A 22,506-nucleotide genomic window follows, 5' to 3' on the forward strand; every position below is an offset into this window, starting at 1 on the left:
AATGTAAACAAACGTAGACGTAGACTCTTCACTAGTCGCTTTTTGGCTACTTTTCCGGAAAATGCCTTCGCCAGGGTGTAAAACGGAAACGCGCGTGCGGCACCGTGGATGATGTCACTGATTGTCATTGAGAATATATGGTGGAAATTAAAGGTATATAGGTCAAATTTAACATGTAAAATTATACGCAATTGGCAAAGAACATTTTTGATTTTTTTTATCTGCCAAATACATAGAACAATATAGGACTCACAAGGTAAGAGACATCTTGTGGACGGAATAGCAGTACCCTGATTGGATGGGAACCAACCAAGCAATTCATAATGGATTTATTTGGGGCATTTGTTGTTAAGTATTCGTCGTTACAGCAAAGGGAACACAAGACCTCAAACATGGGGTTATTCAAGGCCGCACTTAATCATTAACAGTTTTTCTTTAATTGCACTTCGGACATTCTGCAGAATCTGTTACTATCACTATTATCATCATTATACAACTCATTCAATTTATTTAACCCGTACATTTCATAACATAGCTTTATTTTTATTTTATTTTATTATTTTTTTTTTGAGGGGGGCAAGAAATATAAAAACACACCTGAATGCTATGATTAGTAGAAAAAAATCTGACTTTGGATTCTGTCATCGCCAAAGTGAGATTAGAAACAAAAAAGTTCCGTATTTTGTTAATGAGGACGAAATAGTGTAAATATCGTATAAACGTAAAACTAAGTCACTTAATTAGTCTCCTTTCTCTTGTCATTAAAGTTTTCTTAAAAATCTAAACCGTTAGCATGCGTTATTTTACTCAACGAACATAATGCTTCTCTCTCAACACAATAGTTTTAAATTGATTTTTAGAGTGTATCATTGGTACAATGATGATGGGTGTGTCCTTTATATTTAAAATGAGACTTTGTTTAATAGTTGTACTTGCAGGCTTTTTTTAGATAAAATTCTATACATCTGGATGATTTTACATTGGTAACACGACAGTTGCTCCTACGACAATTGTTCCGGGGCCCGGGCTTAATTTCGTCTAGTAGGGTGTGTTTAGCCAGGTCTGGTTGCAACAGGGTTTTATGCTAATGGGTTAGGTTCAGTGGGTAGGGTAGTTAAGAGTGTGTGGAATTTAGAGCGGAGTATTATTGTCGCCGGAGCTATGTCGGGCTATGTCACGGAACCATTTTACACGATAAATTAATACAAGATGAACAGTGAAGTCTGTGTTGTGGTATAGCTCGAAATTTTCTAAACATTTCGCACCGATTAGTTCCCCGGAAAGGCCAGATTTTTTGTTCACTTTGGGGGGAATTTGATACAGCAAACATGAGTGGGGACAGCGGTATAGAGATTCAGAAATGAATATTTCTGTATCAACCTAACTGTAAAGTCAGCGTGCCCTGCCTAATTATAGCTCCTGAGAGTTATACGCAATTCGGACCCATACTCGCTATAAAGCTGAACATCGCAAATAAAATAACAATCCCGAAGGCGTTCATACGGGACAATGGTATTATCAGATTAACAAGTGAATGGTGACATCAGACCCCCTTCAAACAACTTAACAATAGCGACTTTTCAATCTCTTGTCCTATCAATATATCATGCGTCATAAAGGTTTCATAGACAGTTTACAAACAAGTGACGCTGCATGTGACGGCACCTTCGGGCCGAGCTAGACCCCCTTGCTGGAAAATTGATATAACCGTTTGTGTACTTCACTGAAACCTTATACATCCCGATTTGGCGTCGATCATAATCCGATTTCACCTTGATGTACATAAACATAGGATACTTCGATTTGTTATAAAGCTAACTCTACAGTCAACGGCAGCTTCCTTGTAAAGATAATTCATCGACTGCTCCAGCACCCTCATCGATTGATTTCTCCGCTGTAAAACTGGACACCTGACAAAAGAGGTCGGTTGGATTCAAAGAGTACCTCGGGAGTTGCCACGGGTGATGCACAGCCAGCAGTGCATGTGGAAGAGGTAACTATTCGAGACTCACTACTACTCCAAACTCTTCAGGTATCAGGCTTTGCTCGATGGGAATCTGTACGACGAAGGATTTCATACCTCCGAGGTACTCACTTGCTTCATCACCTGTTCACAAGGTTGTTCTTTTTTTTCCTCTCGGAAGCAAGTCGACGTTGTACGTGACCGAGGTCGATGGTTGACATTTATGACCTGCGTTGACATGGTGTATGGTTGGCTGTAAAACTCAGTATTGGTTTTATATGCAGACACGAGGGATTGAAAAAAGTTTCCCGACAAGTACAATTCTCGTGTATATCTTTGTGGAAGAACTTCGTTATAAATATAGACCCATGTATGTGACACACATATATCCAAGTTCTTCAGTTCTTGCGTATACACCTGCTGAAATATGAAATGATTGTGAAGTGATGAAGGCGAACTAACAAAGCAATGTAAGTATATTCTTTTACATAATCATGATTTATGACGACGACAATGAAATGATTAAAATACTTTTAGTCCTTTATTGACCTGAATATATATTTGTTTGTATCTACGATTTATTATACCATGAAACATGTTTAAAAGGGATGCAAGTTTTACATAGTTCATATTATCATTTAACATGATATAATGGTCAAACTATATTACGACTGTATCCTACTTCTAGTGGACCCTCATATACCCAAAGCGTATATATATATATATATCGACTTTAATACTGCTATCCCTCGTGCACTGAACAAAACTACTGACATGATATCATGTACTTTCCAATATGGAAGCTTAAAAGTGCCACCGAGATGTTGAGATAATTATCTCGGGAAGTCGACATCTTGATAGCAAAAGATAAGATGACGAGATCCCAGATCTCATCATGTTGACATCTTGTAGAAGAGATGATGAGATGACAAGATCCCAGATCTCATCGTGTCAACATCTTTTGGAAGAGATGATGAGATGACAAGATCCCGGATCTCATCATGTTGACATGTTTTAGAAGAGATGTTGAGATGACAAGATCCCGGATCTCATCATGTCAACATCTTTTAGAAGAGATGATGAGATGACAAGATCCCGGATCTCATCATGTCAACATCTTTAAGAAGAGAAGATCCCGGATATCATCATGTCGACATCTTTTAGAAGAAATGTATGGAAGCTTAAAAGTGCCACCGAGATGTTGAGATAATTATCTCGGGAAGTCGACATCTTGATAGCAAAAGATAAGATGACGAGATCCTGGATCTCATCATGTTGACATCTTTTAGAAGAGATGATGAGATGACAAGATCCTGGATCTCATCATGTCAACATCTATTAGAAGAGATGTTGAGATGACGAGATCCTGGATCTCATCATGTCGACATCTTTTAGAAGAGATGATGAGATGACAAGATCCTGGATCTCATCATGTCAACATCTTTTAGAAGAGATGATGAGATGACAAGATCCCGGATCTCATCATGTCAACATCTTTTAGAAGAGATGTTGAGATGACAAGATCCCGGATCTCATCATGTTGACATCTTTTAGAAGAGATGATGAGATGACAAGATCCTGGATCTCATCATGTTGACATCTTGTAGAAGAGATGATGAGATGACAAGATCCCGGATCTCATCATGTTGACATCTTGTAGAAGAGATGATGAGATGATCTTGTCATCTCAACATCTCTTCTTAAGATGTTGACATGATGAGATCCAGGATCTTGTCATCTAATCATCTCTTCTACAAGATGTCAACATGATGAGATCCGGGATCTTGTCATCTCATCATCTCTTCTTAAAGATGTTGACATGATGAGATCCAGGATCTTGTCATCTCATCATCTCTTCTTAAAGATGTTGACATGATGAGATCCGGGATCTTGTCATCTCATCATCTCTTCTTAAAGATATTGACATGATGAGATCCAGGATCTTGTCATCTCATCATCTCTTCTTAAAGATGTTGACATGATGAGATCCGGGATCTTGTCATCTCATCATCTCTTCCAAAAGATGTTGACATGATGAGATCTGGGATCTTGTCATCTCATCATCTCTTCTACAAGATGTCGACATGATGAGATCTGGGATCTCGTCATCTTATCTTTTGCTATCAAGATGTCGACTTCCTGAGATAATTATCTCAACATCTCGGTGGCACTTTTAAGCTTCCATATTCCAAACATTAATCCCTAATAAATTGGCATTTTAGGTGTATAGTCGTGGAGGTTGGCGTTAAGGGTCTATCTTTCTTGGGATCGGTAGGGGAGGGATATTTAATTATAATTTTTTTATCTTTGGATAAAACAAATCTTTAGACACTATTAAAGAGCAGATGCAAATCAGAAAATGCACATAACTTAAAATTGTTAGGACTGTGACCACTATACTCACATTGCATCACGCTGAAAACACCTGCTTCTCATTGTATCTGTTCATAAATTCTTAATCATGCAGGGAAAGGCGTATATACTTCAACTACACAGTATACCAAAAATTCGCTTTATACAACCTTATTTATATACCAATCCGACATTTTCAACAAATGTTGTTTGAAGGTTTGCATGGTGGCATGTACAATTGCTAATGTGGTTGGTTTACGGTACACCATGTGGAGTGTTATAGAACAGTGGATAGAATAAGAAGAGAAGAAGTGGATAGGCGACAAAGTGGAGATTTGAGAGTAGAGTATTCTTTCTTGAAAATAGTCCTGAAAAGGACTGTAAACCAGAAGGAATGTTGAGTGAGAACAGCTTGAGTAGTAGAGCTGATGAGGAGATGCTGGCTTGAGTCGGCGAGTAGAGGTGATGAGACGGACATCAATCTGTCCGAAACGTCGAGTCTCTCTACTACTCATCATCTTTACTCGCCTACTCAAGCCAGCATCTCCTCATGAGCTCTCAGTACTACTCAATCTGTTCTCACTCAACATTCCTTCTGGTTTACAGTCCTTTTCAGGACTATTTTCAAGAAAGAATACTCTACTCTCAAATCTCCACTTTCTCGCCTATCCACTTTTTCTCTTCTTCTATCCACTGTTTCTATAATACTCCACATGGTGTACCGTAAACCACATCAGCAATTTTCAACAAAATTTTTGAACAGCAAAGTTCAATATGTTTCCAATGCGCAATGCAATGCGACTATTTCTAGTGATTGAAAAGTAAAATATACGCTACCAAAAGTTGCTTTCATGCATGTCACGATGATTTTTAATTTCGCACCCCCTAAAAGTTAGTGAAATCCTCTTTCTTTTTTCACATCCTCTTTTTTTCTCCTTCTCATTTCCCTTTTTTTAATAGGGGGGGGGGGGGTGAGATGATCCGCCCCCAGGATCCGCGCCTGACTCTCCCTATACCACAATGGCTTTGCATTTCCGAATATGTTTGTGTAGGCCTCTGCGTGTTTATTGACCCAAACAAGGACTTTGATGGAATCATAACAAATAACATAACGATTCATTATTTGCTATTATAGTTTATGTTAACATAATTATAGCTCGACACGCATAATAGAAAATGGCATTAGTCTCATATTAACGATCAAACAGTTGGCGATCGACCTTCGCCTTTATAGCTATAATATGATTTTTTTGGTTGATTTCAAATTGGTGTTGGGTTCTGATGTTGGTATTAAAATCACAATAAAGTGACATTCATTCCAGGATCAAATCACTTTGCTGATTACCGGGCCCCCCCCCCGCCCTATACATTTTGGTTTATGACTCTACACGAACAGCCGATTGGGGAACATGTGGATAATTTTATTTTCCAGCACCCCTATTGAACAGTGCTAGATCCAGCCCTGTAAACATGAAAAAAATAATCCATTATGATAAAGTTCGAAAAAACATTATTGCTTGTGTACGCGGTGTGGGGGGGGGGGTGTAAAAAGGCCTAATTGTTGACACCTCTGAAAAGTACGTCGGGCGGTAGAATAGGTTTTTAATCCTCGAATCAAAATTCCTGGCAAAAAACATAATAACCCTTACTTATATTTAATTTGTTGTAACATACAATTCCCCTATTCCTATTTAATATTGATGTTACATTGCTTTTATTTGTAATGATCCTAACCCTTTGATATCTTTATACCTTTATAACTGATTGCCATTTTTTATTTTTTTTTTATTTTTCATTCGATTTTCTATTGTGCCATAATTATTTCATTGTTTATTGTTTTTATCAGCGAATAAATTATACAATTAGTAGTATTAAAATTAGTTACTGTTCCTTTTTAATGATTTAAAATATTCTAGTTTGATTAATATTACCATTTAAGTAACAATATTTGTTTATTTATGTTACTAAGTATTGTTATCTTTGATTTAGATTTTGACTTTATTTTCATGTATGATGTGATGATTTATGTTATTCTTTATGTTTTCATCAGGTCATTGATGAAAAACAGTTTTATACTGATCTTTTGTACCTGATTAAATATGTTCTAATAAAATAAAATAATAAGTAACTTACATGACTCGAAAATGCTTCATACTTTCGAATGCCTTCGTTATTAAAAAGCTCACTTTTGAATCGATGCAAGTATCATGAGACACTTTGATTCTCTCTTCAGTTAATGAATTGTCGGAGCTTCCGCTCTTCGCACGGGGAATTTTTGTCATTCAAGAGGCGTCATTCTGTCATAATGTATGAATGCAATGTGATAAATTTCTTTTAGAATTCAATAAAGGTCAATGAGTAGTTACCTATACCGACCTGGCTGCCGAGTGCGCTCAATCAGTGCATGACTCAAATTTGTCTTGCACCCCCCCTGCCAACCCAACATCGTCCCACTTTGAAAACTGGGGGAAATTATTCCTCACGCTTTTAGTGACTGTTGACTTATCTATTTTTTTTTCACAGGTAGTCGAAAAAAATTAGGAGTATAAGCAATCATGACAGCTATATCAGCAAGAACAGACTCGGCGTCATCGAGTAGCTCATCCTCGACATCCTCTTCCGAATCGTCCTCATCACCAAGTGCCCCAGTCTCACCGATTCACCATCCTCAAAGACCCACGGAACAATCAAGCGAAGAGGAAGAAGAAAATGCTGAAGTCGAATGTCCCTCGTTCGTCCGCGATCGCACCATTTCAAGGGCACTCCACGAGTTCGAACTCGAAGATGACGACATCCCAGAGCCTGACTTCTCTTGGGATGCCAGAACGATATCTCACCATCTTGCCAAATACCTTGATGACCTCTGCGGGTGGGTACCAGACCCCAAAGTGCAATACAGACGTGTGGCGCCGTCACAAGGAAAGAATGGTCAAAGGACAAAGGGTACAACGAAAAGCGATCTGGAAGCGCAGGTGCGACGGTTGTCATTGAATTCCAGAGTGGCTAGTCGAATGAAAGCCTTGACGATGGAATTCGAATTTCGACATTACCACAATCCGAAGAAATACATGGAGCAATATCGTAGGTACCACACATGTGGAGGACCTTTGGAAAAGTTGGCTGCTCACGACACTTCTTGTGGACGCAAGAGAAGTATTTATTATGCAGGAGATGCCTCTGCTGAAGCAGGTTTCAAGGTCGATAACCCACACACGCAGCAGGAGTCACGTTTGACAGCGGCTCAGTTACAACCAGCGTCATCGTCAGATAGAAACGATGGCCAGCGTCCTACACAATCGCGTCAACGACAGAACTCTGACTCAAGAAGTGACCAGAGTAGAACAGACTCAACGAGTGTTTCTTCGGGAACTACTCTGCCAAAAACAGTGTCATCACAGAATTCACCGGTTCAAAATGAGTCTGTGTCGACCTTACCGCGGTATTGCTCGCTGACGGAAGCTGCCAATCGAAAGCGGCAAGTCTACAGTCATTGGATGGGTATTCCTAGTTCTCGGCTACCTGTACATGTACCTTCGTCTGCACCTAAATCATCAACAGAGAGCGACCGCGACATGTCGTCGAACCTCCCAACCAAATTGCCAGCGACGGACGATGCAATGTTGATGAAACCTCAGAGCTCTACCCCGACTGGTACGGGATCAACCACTGCTTTGTCGAACAAAGGTCTTAGACCAACCTATCACAATCCGTTGATGACGAGCCCAACCGGTGCGCCGTCTGTACCTGTCACCCAAAGTACCTCCCAATTCGGTAGTCCGCCTAGTGGACAACATCCTCTTTGGAAACCAACTCAGTATCCTGCCACAGCCGATAATCATACTCTGCCAGTCGCCTTTGGGTGAGTATCTTCATTATTCTAAAAGTAATTAGACCTATTGTAAAAAATCAGAGGGAAATCATGTAACCGAATTGAATGCACTCTTACTCAAGTCAGTCACAACATCATCATTAACGTCATTTATCATCATTAACATCACTGTAATCAGTATGAAATTGTTTAATCCTAATTATTCCAGTAGTTTTCGAGAATTTTTTTAAAGTCCCCTTTTGCCGACCACACAGAAGCGACCAGATTTAGTCAATGAAGGCGGGAGGACCTTCTTGCATTAACATGCTCCAGATCGTCGTAACGTTTTTTTGATCGATCTACAACATACGAACGTTTTAAAGTACCATCTTCTTGACGAGATCGCGATATATGTTTCATCTCGCCATTTTTGTGATTCCCTTGATAGAGACTTTTTGTATTTACTACGGGAAACTACAACGCATCGATTCCTTTGAAAATGTAATTAAAATCGCAATTGGGAGCTGAAAAGCTTTTGTCAAAAGTTGCTGGACTAGTGGGACAGCAGATCATCCGAATATTTGCACCGGACGAACGATAGCAAATAATTATGTCATTGTCCTGAGTCAAGATATTTTGATGCTGTCCCGGTCCACCAACTTTAGACAAAAGTATCTCAGGTCTCTAGTGTGTATTTAAAGAGAGTTTCCCCCTGGTCATTGCGAAAAGTCCGAAATTATATATATGTTGAATGGGAGATTATCTAGTAAGTCGACTTATATTAAAAAAAGGAAAGTTATATGCCCTCATAGCGAGTAACCTTACCTTGCCAAACCGACATAATTATATATTAAAAAGTTATATGTCGTTAATATACGAGTTTACGAGATAAGGTGTCTTGTTATGTCGAAATTAATTGAAAGGCTATTAAATCGACATGACGAAATTAATCTCGTAAGTTGACACTTTAAAGCTTTCGTAAGTACTAAGGCTGCATCAAAATAATTTTATTAACCGTCAGTGTAAGCATACTAGGGACCCGAACGGTCAAGACGGCCATCGCTGGTCATCATGCCATATTAATCAGCACCTTAATTTTAAAGCCCCTTGAAATCACTCAATAATATCAATGATTAAAATTCAGTGCAAATAAAAACGCCTTTGAAAATCCTTAACTTTAATTAAAAAACATGAAATGAAAAATTTTATCAGATAATTTGCAGGTTATTCCAATTCCAGGGGAGCGTTTCATGAAAGGATTTTTCAGACATTTTATCAGAAAAGTCCTTTTTTATCCGACAGATACACTAGAAACTACCCTCCTCAGACAATTAGAATCAAGGAAAGTTGTCAGATCTAACAACTTGTCCGCCAAAAATGTTGACGAAACGCTCCCCAGTATTTTCTTCTAAGAGTCAAATTAACATCATACTCCACTATTTAACCATTATCTAATCCTGACTAGTTTGCAAATCTAATTCGAAAAAATGTCGAATGTTTTGCACATACCATCACTAAAATTGATCTATTATGTTGTACTTAAAGGAGATCGAAACCTTTGGAACAAGATATCTTATGTGAAAACTGAAAAATCAAAGAAACAGATCAACGAAAGTTTGAGAAAAATCGGACAAATAATGAGAAAGTGATGAGCATTTGAACATTGCGATCACTAATTCTATGGAGATTCTCAAATTAGCAATGCGATAAAGATGTGTGATGTCACTTGTGAACAACTCTCCCCATTACTTTAGTATATATATTTCACTTATTAAGTGAAATATATACTAAAGTAATGGGGAGAGTTTCATCTATCAGTAGATCGTGTGTTTTTTCTACAATTATGAGGGCATGTAATACCGATTTTTAAAGAATATGGATAGAAGAGTTTGTATCACCACAAGAAAAAGCAGAAAGAGACATTTTGAGAGTATTTTATAGTCCATCAAAGGGAAAGTTGTTCACATGTGACATCACACACCCTTCTTGCATTGCCAATGGGAAGATCTCCATAGCAATAGTGATTGCAATATTAAAATGCTCATAACTTTCTCATTATTTGTCCGATTTTTCTCAAACTTTCTTTGTTCTTATTCTTTGATTTTTCTGTTTCACCACAAGCCTATTTATTCTAAAGGTTCCATTTCCCTCTAAAGATATCAATAAAGAAGAATCATTATCGAATTTATACTTTCTGAGAAGTACATTATACTTGTCATTGTTTATTCCAACAACTTCATTCCACATTGGCTTTACCACCTGAACTTTTCATTTCGGGTGGCTAAAACACATATTGGGAGTTAAGTCATACGTGGAATTAATATTGTTAGTGTTCATTTCATTGGTGACCATTATCTGTTTCCAATGTGGCCTGAGACTAACTGGAGATCGATTCTGAGTATGCCTTTACAGTCATGTATTCAAAGTATTTCAACGGTGTATATTTTATAGATTGTATTTATATGTTTTAAGAAGGGCAGTCCGATTGATTTTTGTTTCTTTTGAAAATCTACTGTTAGAAATCGATTGGCATTCTGCCAAGCCCCCATAACATCATTGATATTACATTACAGAGACGTGCTTTTGAATGGCAGACCGTGGGCCAGTGAAGAATATGAGAAAGAGGATCGAATAGATAATAGATAACTTGAGAAAGTAATGAGTCTGTATGCAGTGAAAGGGGTGAAAGATAAAGGGGATGAGATGAGAGGGAGAAGGGGGCGGGGGTAAGGAAGGGAGGATGAAGAAGACATGAAAAGCCATTTTTTCTTACCTCTCATGATAATATCATGGAGTGAAAATGATCACCGAATATGTCATGAATTAACGATGGCACAAAATTATCTAGTTACATGCACGCAAGGACACAAGCAGTGCGAACAGACCGTCGGGTAATATTCATCCGCCTCTAAAAGACACTTCTTTTGATCTCAACCCACCCAGTGATTGGCTACACATTACATGACGTCATTGATCACGTGTGTTCCACCTTCCCCACAACTCGGTGTCTCTAAACACCACACACACCCGGTACCACACTTTTCTCCCAGTTTATAATTTGTTTGAAATTGACAAGTGTTTTGATTGTGCTCTCTCAACGTACATAAAACTGGGGAAAAACATCTGGTTCAAACTATACTATCAATAAATGCTTATATAACACTCCTTCAGAACAATTCACGATTGGTGCTTTGGTATTTAAAATGAATCTGGGATCTCTAATCTCAAGTTTGATTCATTGATTGAAATTAATGTGGAGGAAATGGAATACTTTTGCTCTTGGTGAATATTAGATTTAACAATTCATTCTTCTTTCTTAAAACAGTTGTCCGTTTTGACACTTTTTCTTTCAAGCCGACGCGTTTTTTTTTAAAGCTTCCCGGATACGAAGTATTGTCAACGATATACCAAACCAATGAACTAAAATCGATAATTAAAAGGCAAAGTCCATACTTTAATTAATGCAAATTTAAAAAGAAGTTTTATTTTTGGGGGTAAAGACGATGAACATTCATATTGATTTTAGTCAGAAGTTTATGTTGATGATGAATAATAAAAATGTATTCGTTTTCATTTTCTTACTTTTCCATCCACAAAACAAACCTATCAGTCACGTGACTCGTTTAAGCAAAAACACTTTGCTGAGGGCGATTGATGAAGAGCTAAGTGAAATCGAAGATCGGTAGGAAAACCATTAGTAGTAGCAAGGAGCTTTAAGCTCCTTGGTAGTAGTCAAAACTTTACATCTCGAGTGAATATAATAAGATCTTATCCTCCTTCTGTCCTTCCTCTTTTCGGCTATTCTCGGATGTGACACACTCTTTTTTTGTTTGCTGTAGTTTTGGAGAGGTAGCATTTCCCCTCTTTTTATCTGGGTAGAGTTTCACGAAACCGTCGTAAGTTCTCCGACATTAACTTTGTGTCCCATCTGGGGTCCGTTGCAAAAAGAGTTGCGTTTAAACGCAAGTCCTACATGGGCGCTGTTGATTGGTTGAAAATCAAGTCGCGCATGGTTTTTAGAGTAGCGATTGATTGCAACTCTTTCTGCAACGGGCCCCTGGTGTTGAAAATTACACGACTTTAACGGGATGTCGGTTATATAATTTACCATGCTTTTGTGAAAACCATAAACACGTTTCTTTTTCTATCTTCCATTTTTCGTTTAGTTCTCATCTGTGGTTGAATGATTGTTGTGAAAAAACTCAGATTTCTCTTCCAGGAGTGATGTGATAATTAAGGGTTTAAGTAAGGTGTATAGTAGGAAACATTTGTAGTTTTTGTCAAATAGATACGGTACTGTTGAGTATAGTTAATTCGTGATCTAGATGTTTTATGTATAGTGTGTACTGTTGTCGCCTAAATAATTAATAAGAAATTTTCAGTCAAATGAGATATTATATTGAATTTGAGTTGTGAGTTGACAAGAAGGTGCACAGCAAAAACTGGGGTGTTAACCGGTGTACATAGAGGACCACACCAGTTGTTTTAGGCACCGGTGTTAAATTGGTGGTGTTAGTTTTACACCCATAGGTGTTATTAAAACACCTTCGGTTGTTATATTTACACTCTTTGGTGTTATGTTCAATCTCTATAGGGTGTAGTTGTAACACCTCAGGGTGTGGTCCTCTATTAACACCAACTGGTGTCAGTTTTAACACCACAGTTTTTACAGTGTGTATACCTAAAAATTGATAAAATGTGAATCTTCCCAAACAAATATGGTACCTCGATCATAGATATTTCTAATTATCACATAATGAAATCCTTCATGTATGAATGTTTTACCTGTCATATTAATGTAAAACAGTTTAATTTCCCAATTTCCATTGTTCCATTAATCTTTTAACAAATATAACATTATTAATTTGTGTTCTTTTGTGCTTAACATTACTTTAACACGCCCTTCACATCAGCTATACAGGTGAGTTGATATGCATGAAAGTAAGAAGAGTGGTTATTATTGGGATCAGTTAAACCATCTCGAACTGATATGAAAGATCATTAAAATTATTTACTTCTCTAATAAAGTGAATATAGTAATAATAATGATAATAATAATAATAACAATGATAATAACAATGGCAATAATGATGAAAATAATATTAACAACAATTATAATGATGATAATAATAATATATTTATATAGCGCTATCGAATTTGAAAAAAAAATGTTTTCTTCTGATGCGCACAAGGAAATAATTAGAATAAGAGAGTTTGGATGAGTGTCATAGTACCTATATATATGACAAAGACTGTTTCAATAAAATTATGTCATCATAATTTGTTTACTCGTACTTTATTCTCGATAATCTATGCTGAAATTGTCAATTTTCAATTCAATGCATTTTTTTTTGGGGGGGGGGTATATTTTCAGGAAATTATTATGGTTTTTAAAGGACCATCAAATTTGAACGAAATTATGTTAATAAAAAAGTGACTTCTTTATATGATTTATGTTTTTCAATGTACTTGTTAAATGTTTATGAAACGTAATGTTATCATGAGTGAAAACAGCAACAAAGCATTATATTATTCTGCGTCGGGCTTAGTGGAATTTCAGGTATTTAAGGTATTATGTCGAATTAAAATGTTATGTTCTAGAATATAAACAATGTCTTCTACTTGGTTTTGTTGTTACGTGGGAGTCGATTTTCCCGCTTGAAGTGTTTTCAAAATGTCTAGTAGGCATATGTTATTTTTTTGTACAATTAGGACGATTGTGTAAATTTTAAACTACAAACAGTGATAGGTTACAATATTGATTAGATGAACGATGTATTTTTGGGGATGTATCTGTTAAAAAAAGATGGAATATTTTGATATTTTCCAGGCGACATTGCCTCTGACCTCCGAAGACTCGGAGAGAATATTAGGTTTCACATTTTGAAAAATGATTTGTCAAAATGGCTAATCTGTTGGTGAATATTATGTCCGACCACGAAAATAAATCGCTAAAATCAACACAACATTTGAAGGATTTGAAAAGGTAAATTAAGTCGAGTTTGACAACTTTGTGCGATCAGACACGTATTCATTAACATAATCTTGATCAAAACTTTTCAAAGAGTGCATGGATGACTTGGATTAAATATATGTGTATAATATCACACAAATTCAAGCATTATGAAAGTTATCACAGAGCAGTCAAACAAGAGCTAAATAATGTCTCTGTAACAAGTTTTATGAAAACCAATAAGAGTTTGAATACAAATGTATTGACAAGTCAAAATCACATTACCGAACTGCGTCCTGTCTGAAAACATGAGAGCTATGCAGAACCAAATATCATTATTCATCATTATCGTTACGTATTGTTTTTGTTCAAAATGGTGATATAGTTTTGTACGTCATTCCTTTTACAGCGGTATGGCAGGAAACTTTTCCACTGGGATTACACTTGATGATAGTTGCTATGGTTACCAGGGTAATGGTGTGACGTCATCAGAAGGGTCAGCATTTCGAGATTTCTACTCCCACTTACTACAAGCAGCCCATTACCTTCGGCTTGCTGGCAGACAGGTAACAGGTTTTTTTTTCAATCGGATACTTGCTTCTCAAATAATTTTGTATTTCAAGGTTCATTGGACACAAACCAACACAAAACGATTTTAAAGGGCAATTTTATTGTTTGAAATGAAAAATAGGCCTATAAATAACAGGAAGATGAAACTGATGAGAACCCCCCCCCCAAAAAAAAAGAGAAGCTTAATCGTATAATATTTCTGCTTACAACTACGGTGCATAGAAAGCAAACTATTGACACCATGTTAAAGTCCAAACTAAGTGCGGTCGATCCAATACAAAATTTAGATGCAATGCTACAGAAAAAATACTTTTAGCCAAATTTTTAACCCAGTCAAACAATTTTTTTTTCTACTGCAACAGAAATCGATGGAAAACGCAAATAAACATGGGATGGGTCCAAGACATCACAGCGGACCCGCGCTCTACAAATCAACAAAAACAATCTCCGTGACATCACCAACCAACGAAATCTCTAGTTTTGCCGAACAAACAGGCCTTCCTTCCAACGTAGCCATCTCCAATGGGCTCGGTGTTCGTGGTCAACGCTTGAACTCGGCTACGGATCATCAGCGATCGTCGCATTCCGCTAACCCATCTTTTGGAACACGTCAGTTCGTCAACGCTCCTGCGTTCAAGAGCATCCAAGCTCGCTTCAACTCATCCCCCGCCAAGATTTCCAACAAAGACTTGGAAGCTGAAACTGGCTTCTCAAGAAAACGATTTATTTCTCTCGAGCCACCTGCATCTTCAACGTTCAGAGAGAATGTTACAAAGACAGTACCTGATGGGGCACATGATCAGAAAGGCAAGACTGGAAAGATGTTTCATATCTCCATTCCACAGAAACCATGCAAGGCTGAGGCAGCACAAGTTAACAAGGCTTCAGTATGCCAAGCGGTAAGACACTTCTTGCTTTTACAGAGGCGATGCCAGGGTCCCGTCTTACAAAGAGATCTGATTGATCCGATGAACCACAACTATGGAAAGCCAGCAATGTCAACATAAAAAGATGCAAGTTTGTTCAAATTATTTCCTATATATGATGTACATTCATATGTATATTCATTGTTTTCTTGACAATTCAGATTCTCCTCTTTGTTTACAAACAGACCTTGTAAAAAATTCCTGTAGGAAAAAATTATGACATTGATGGATTTCTACACAGTTGAGCTTGATTTGAGCAATCACAACTCTTTGTAAGACAGGGCCCAGAACTTTGTCAAAACAAGGGTAATGAAGAGTAACATAACTGGGGGAATCCCTGTCCCTGATGTAGTGCCGTCCTGGGTCTTAAATTCCATTGTCTGGATAAATTGAATAATAAAACAAATAATTGGAAACCACAGTATCAAAAAGACACTGTTAAAACATTCAATACTATATAACTGAGGAATATCATGGATAATTGTTAATCAATGTCCCAAAATGAATGAATAATACATGATAATGCAACTTATATCTACCCTGCAGAAAATCTTGGGACTTGAGATCGAGATACACGTACTTGATATACACTAAAATATTGTTGGGTGAGGGGGATTATATTAAGTAAGGTACATGCAGATTTAATCATTTCCCTCATATCTTTCACTTTCATTGCAGGTGTGCTTCAAGTCAGAGAGTCAGGAAGCACTAGCACTCGCCAATGGAAATACTTCCAAGAAATAAGACTTTCAAGAACTTGCCAAAGAATCATGATTTTCCTGGACATACATGTAAAGGGTGATTTATCAAAATATTTTGTCAGATGATTTGTCAGTTTAAACAACTTCCTTGTGACTAAAGTGGCTGTAAGATAAAACAGACTTTGTCAGAAAAAAAAATTCAACAAGCCCTTTCTGTAAACTGTCTCAAGATAATTTCGGGGATCCTTAAAGGTTGTTCGGAGAAAAATGTCACAATTCCTTGTTCCATCCATCTCTTGCAATCTTGCATGCTTTCTGTTAGATTTTTAAAAACTAACATGGATGGATGGCCACTGTAACATATATGTGCTCGGTGGCCAGTGATGCTTTAGCTTGAAAATGCAAGCAATTTATTAATACTCAATAACATCCATGAAACAAACATTTGTAATTTGCATTTATATTTGGATATATCTTGCATGGTTTCTATGAGATTTTGTTTGAGCAATAACATCAATGGCCATTAAGAACACTAGGTGCTTGGTGGTTAGGGATGCGATGGCTTGAAAATGCGAACAAGTTCGAACATCATTAACATTAACGTCTATAACAAAATAATTTCTCACCTGCATTTGTGGAAGCGTCATGGTGTAGCGTTTCTCTCGCCTTGCAATCAGAGGGTCGTGTGTTCGAGTCCCACCAAGGCCTGGCATCCTTCGGCAAGGCATTAATCAACACTATGCCACTCTCCACCCAGGTGATAAATGGGTACCCGGTAGGATGCGAAAGCCTTTGTAGCATGCCTAGCAATTGAAACATTGATCTCTTGTTGGAATACTCCCTAGGAAGTGGAGAAGTGCATACATTGTATGCGGGCATGTCAGGATCCAATGACCGGGGTAATAATAATTGCCATAAGCACTTAGAAACAAGGTGTAATAAGCGCTATATGAATGTAACTATTATTCTATTATTTATATTCGCATCTGGGAGTTCCTGGTCACCGAAAAGTGTATGCAGAGTGCTGCTTTTTTTAAATCTGTGTTCACTCTTGCGTGGGTGTGGAAACAAGGGCCGATAGATCCATGATGGAGTCATGATTTTCTTGAATTGTGACATTTTCTTGAGAATGACCCTAAAGATGATGAAATGTATTAAAATAGATGAAAAAAAACTTAGCTTAGCATTGCTACAAGCTTATCATCACTAAGCTTTTCTCCACATTGCATTACTGCTCTTGCCAAATATTCAAGGAATACATCAACTGGTATGAACTATTTTGATAAGATATTGTTAAACAATGTACTCAACATGACCAAATAAAGTGCTTCTTACTGCAGGAACAATCTACATGCTTGTATCTCTTATTTATTTTCTCATAAATTCTTATATTCTTATATCACTGTAGTCTGGATTCTAAACCAGTTTGAACCTGAGAAATGTAACATTTTCCCTTATATATGATTGGGGGGTGGAACAAAGGAGGATATTTGACGCTGATGTGAAGTTTTAGAATAGATGACTCTCAGCAGCTATGAAAACTGAATATACCCTTTGGTAAGGCACTACTTGTTAGAGGATTTTAAGTGCTCTGCCCCTATAGAATGGCTGTAAATTTGGAAGTGTAAAGTGAAACAATGCAAATAAACAGAACTACATGTAGTAAGGAGCCTTATTTTGTATCGTATCCATGGTGATGCTAATGGAAAAAAGCATCAAATATTAAGATAATTATGATAAATGCTTCATGAAAACCCCATCCCACAAATCTGTGTAAAATGAAGAGCATCGCGGATCATGCTACAGATATCATTTTCTAGCCGTGGCCCTATAACACAAAGGTTAGCGATTAATCACTAAATGGAATGGCCTATCGTAATCATCGTTGCATGCGCATTTTGCTCAGTAGAAAGACTTGGAACCAATCAGAGTTCTTCTTTCAAATTAGCAATTCATCGCTAACCCTGGGATACTGGGCCCAGGGCTACCATTTTCCTATGGGGTTGCCACGCCTGGCTGATTTAGACAGTGTATTTCAACATACGTATGGTGAGCCACTCTATCATGTAATCTTATTACTTTATATCAAGTAATCAGATTGTGCTGTATATGATTGGCAATGCTTAATATCTAGAATTCTTGATATGAAGCATTATTCTTAAATATCAAATATTGCATTTATCATATCAAAATAACTGATTTTTTTTCTATTAGCATCACCATGGATACAATACAAACTAAGACTCCTAGTTATCTGTTATTTGCCTTCTTACTTTAGGCTTGTACATGTATCTTGTTTTTGTAACCTGTGAATTTAAACCAATATTTTTGGAAAACTCCAGAACCATCTGTTTATCCATCACCCTACTGCTAGTTCAAAGATAAATTAATGTTCTCTTAATGAAAAATCTTCCAAAATCAAACAATATAATATGTGAAGACAAATTAGAACATCACTATAAAGAGATCTTACTTGAGAAGGTAATATTCCGGGCCATTGGTCTTTACATTGTGCTGTTAGTAAAACCTGATACAACAAATTTCCCATCACTACTGCAACTTCTTTAGAGTCTAAATGACTTCATACTCTTAAATATACACTGATATCCTTGATAGAATTCTCCAAATGACATGTTTAAACTTACAACAAGTGGAATGCCTCTGGCCGTCTCACCTGCATCACGCGGTTCAATATAGCAGCAGTGCTGACTTTGAAAACTACTCTAACTCGCACAAGATGTTCAGTGGTACATGGTTACTCTTATGTCCACTTTTTATGAACTAGACCAATAAGCTTACAGAGATATGATGGTTATTCAACAAAAAAACCCAACATGGCCAAAGTTCATTGACCTTATATGACCTTTGACCTTGATTATGTGACCTGAAACTCGCACGGGATGTTCAGTGTTACTTGATTACTCTTATGTCCAAGTTTCATGAATCAGATCCATAAACTTTCAAAGTTATGATGGTAATTCAACAGATACACACAATTCGGCCAAAGTTCATTGACCTTTGACCTTGGTCATGTGACCTGAAATGCGCACAGGATGTTCTGTGATACTTGATTACTCTAATGTCGAAGTTTAACGAACTAGACCAATAAACTTTCAAAGTTATGATGGTAATTCAACAGATACCCCCATTCGGCCAAAGTTCATTGACCCTAAATGACCTTTGACCTTGATCATGAGACCTGAAAATTGCACAAAATGTTCAGTGATGCTTGATTACTATTATGTCCAAGTTTCATGAATCAGATCCATAAACTTTCAAAGTTATGATGGAAATTCAACAGATACCCCCAATTCGGCCAAAGTTCATTGACCCTAAATGACCTTTGACCTTGGTCATGTGACGTGAAACTCATGCAGGATGTTCAATGATACTTATGAAACCTTATGTCCAAGTTTAATGAACTAGACCAATAAACTTTCAAAGTTATGATGGTAATTCAACAGATAACCCGATTTGGCCAAAGTTCATTGACCCTAAATGACCTTTGACCTTAATCATGAGACCTGAAACCTGCACAAAATGTTCAGTGATGCTTGATTACTATTATGTCCAAGTTTCATGAATCAGATCCATAAACTTTCAAAGTTATGACGGGAATTCAACAGATATACCCAATTCGGCCAAAGTTCATTGACCCTAAATGACCTTTGACCTTGGTCATGTGACATGAAACTCTAATAGGATGTTCAGTAATACTTGATTAATCTTATGGTCAAGTTTCATCAACTAGGTCCATATACTTTCTAAGTTATGATGTCATTTCAAAAACTTAACCTCAGGTTAAGATTTGATCTTGATGCCGCCGTCGGAAAAGCGGCGCCTATAGTCTCACTCTGCTATGCAGGTGAGACAATAAAAAGTGGGAGATATTAAGCGCTGGGGCAAACTTTACAGCTCATTATCACGTTTCATATTCAAGCATTTCAATTTCAAGGGTGGATTCACCCTATTACTGTAACGATTGTTATTTCATGCAATGGATATGGGTCTATAACTGTTTTCCACAAAGTTTAAAGCTGTTGGTTGACTGTATTCAGTAGTGACCAGATCATAAATCAATATTGTTTCACAACAAAAGTGCCTGAAAGAAGCATGTGACTGCCACAGCTGAGCTATGTGCACTCTACCATGACATACAAACAGGTGCACACAACAATGGTTACAAACCTTGCTTCTAGTTTAAGCCTGACAAGTTTATTGATTATATGATTGTTTACTTTTCACTGTACTTAAAGATAGTATTTTAAGGGACCACACAAAGTTCAGGGGCCCATTTCATAAAGAGTTACAACTGTTGTAACTTTGCCATTATGGCAACTACCATGGCAACCTTGATTTTGATTGGCTGCTGAGCCCTGTTATGGTAGTTGCCTTGATGGCAAAGTTACAACAGTTGCAAGTCCTTTATGAAACGGGCCCCAGATCCGATAATAATAATTATAATACATGTGACTTATTAAGGGCAAGGAAAGAAATTAAGAAGTAAACGGAAAGGTTTTGTTAAAAATAAGCGAAACTTTGAAATGTCATAACTTTCTTATTTTACATCCGATTTTGATGAAATTTTCAGCATTTTGCTTGTCTGATTTTTCTTCATTGACTCAAATCAACGTATTTCTGAGGTAGACTTGACCTTTAATAAAATTGATGTATATCTAATTTGATCTATCCTTAAATTGATATCAATTGCCATAAACATGATTTCATGAAGAACATGGGTCCAAGATAGCACATTGACCCTCCTTTATCGAGTTTAATTACTCCAATAAATAATTCTGTAAAAAATAAAGCACAAAATGGAAGAACAAATAGTCCCCCCAAGAGTAACTGAGAGTATCAATTAAATGTATAAGCAAAAATGAGGTTGAAATACATTAATTTTATTTTCTCTTTAACAAGAGAGGAACTTCATTGTACCATAAATATTTGTCATAAATGTAAAATTTTATTTTCTAAAAGATTTATTCATGAATGACTGAAATATATGTGCAAAAATGCTAGCCAAAATCCTTTCTATTTACTTTCCACATATAATAGGTTTCTTTCTTATGAACTCCCTCTATGATTGACACAAACACATTGCACGAACATTGTTTGTTCAATGTGTAAAAGTTTAATAATCATTGGCATAAATCTTTGCATCACACCTACTGTTCAGGGGGAGATGATTTACTGTTCCACCCCCCCCTTGAATAGCATGACGTCACGGATTCACGCTCATGTTAATAATCAACATTGAGCATATTTCAACTTTTGTTGATATGAATGAGATCTATTTTGAAACTCGCTTCAAAATCAAGGAAGTTATAAGAATTTAAGGTTTTGGATTTGTGACATCATAACATCATTTGTGACAGCAGCTGCCGATATGTTATGTAACATAAAATGCATAAATTTCAATTCTTTGATGGTTCACAACGACTTATTTTTGTTTTCTTTGTACGAACAGGTGTGAAATTATTTGTCTATTGATATACTGAAGGTTCGGTAAAAACTGTTCAATTTTCAGAAAAAACAATGTTCCATTGCTTTTTACCTTACGATATGTAGGAGAACTGCATGCAAGTGACCTCACAAATCAAATAATTAGACTTAATAACTTTTTCATTGTTTGATGGATTTTTCTCAAACCTTTGGCAATATGCTTTATCATTTTCTCTGCTATTTTTACAATAAACTTTTTGTCAGGGTGAACTTTCCCTTTAAAGGGGAAAGATATGACCAATACTGAATGTGGTCTCTCATTGACTGTGTGTTACAAAATTGTTTTGAAATATACCTTCTGGGCATTACCGAGAATAAAATTGGCCTCTAATTCTATATAGAGAAATGATTAATTTTCTTTTAGATTAAAAGTTCTTGGTTTGCTACTTGGTAACACAATTTATGATAATCATTCAAATGGGCTTATATTACAAGACTCCAATGTTGCATTATGGGCCAGGAATCTGGCCAGATTTGAGTAGATGAAGACTTGAGGTGTCGCTATCAAGGCTGCTGGTTCGTATCTGCTTTAATAAAGAAATCTCAAAATACCTCGTGACTATTAGCAACCCGACGACAGAAACCTAGTTATTCCAGAATAAAGCCTATGGTATAGCATGGCTAATGTTTGGGAATGTTGCAATTCAGAGAAGTAAGAGAACTTTTAACCTTCAACGAAAAGATTTTAGGTATTGAGAAGAATAACTCCAATCCAGATCTTGGAAGCA

At 36.8% G+C, this 22,506-nt stretch overlaps 1 protein-coding gene across 3 annotated transcripts; it reads left to right on the plus strand.

The window, feature by feature from the left end:
* The first annotated feature begins 1,625 nt into the window (after positions 1-1,625).
* LOC121428576 (serine-rich adhesin for platelets-like) lies at positions 1,626-18,014 on the plus strand. Of its 3 annotated transcripts, XM_041625292.1 has the most exons (7): positions 1,626-2,433; positions 6,839-8,174; positions 10,972-11,014; positions 13,037-13,044; positions 14,486-14,642; positions 15,009-15,545; positions 16,251-18,014. In XM_041625292.1, exons 2-7 carry the CDS (start codon positions 6,871-6,873, stop codon positions 16,314-16,316), a joined length of 2,115 nt encoding a protein of 704 aa, XP_041481226.1. In that variant the 5' UTR covers positions 1,626-2,433; positions 6,839-6,870; the 3' UTR covers positions 16,317-18,014. The 3 variants fall into 3 exon arrangements, with proteins under 3 accessions (XP_041481226.1, XP_041481225.1, XP_041481227.1); XM_041625291.1 differs by lacking the exons at positions 10,972-11,014; positions 13,037-13,044 and adding an exon at positions 11,734-11,805; XM_041625293.1 differs by lacking the exons at positions 10,972-11,014; positions 13,037-13,044 and having other exon boundaries at positions 1,627-2,433.
* Positions 18,015-22,506: the final 4,492 nt, after the last annotated feature.

Source organism: Lytechinus variegatus, chromosome 15 (genome assembly GCF_018143015.1).
Source record: "Lytechinus variegatus isolate NC3 chromosome 15, Lvar_3.0, whole genome shotgun sequence".
Classification (NCBI taxonomy): domain Eukaryota; kingdom Metazoa; phylum Echinodermata; class Echinoidea; order Temnopleuroida; family Toxopneustidae; genus Lytechinus; species Lytechinus variegatus.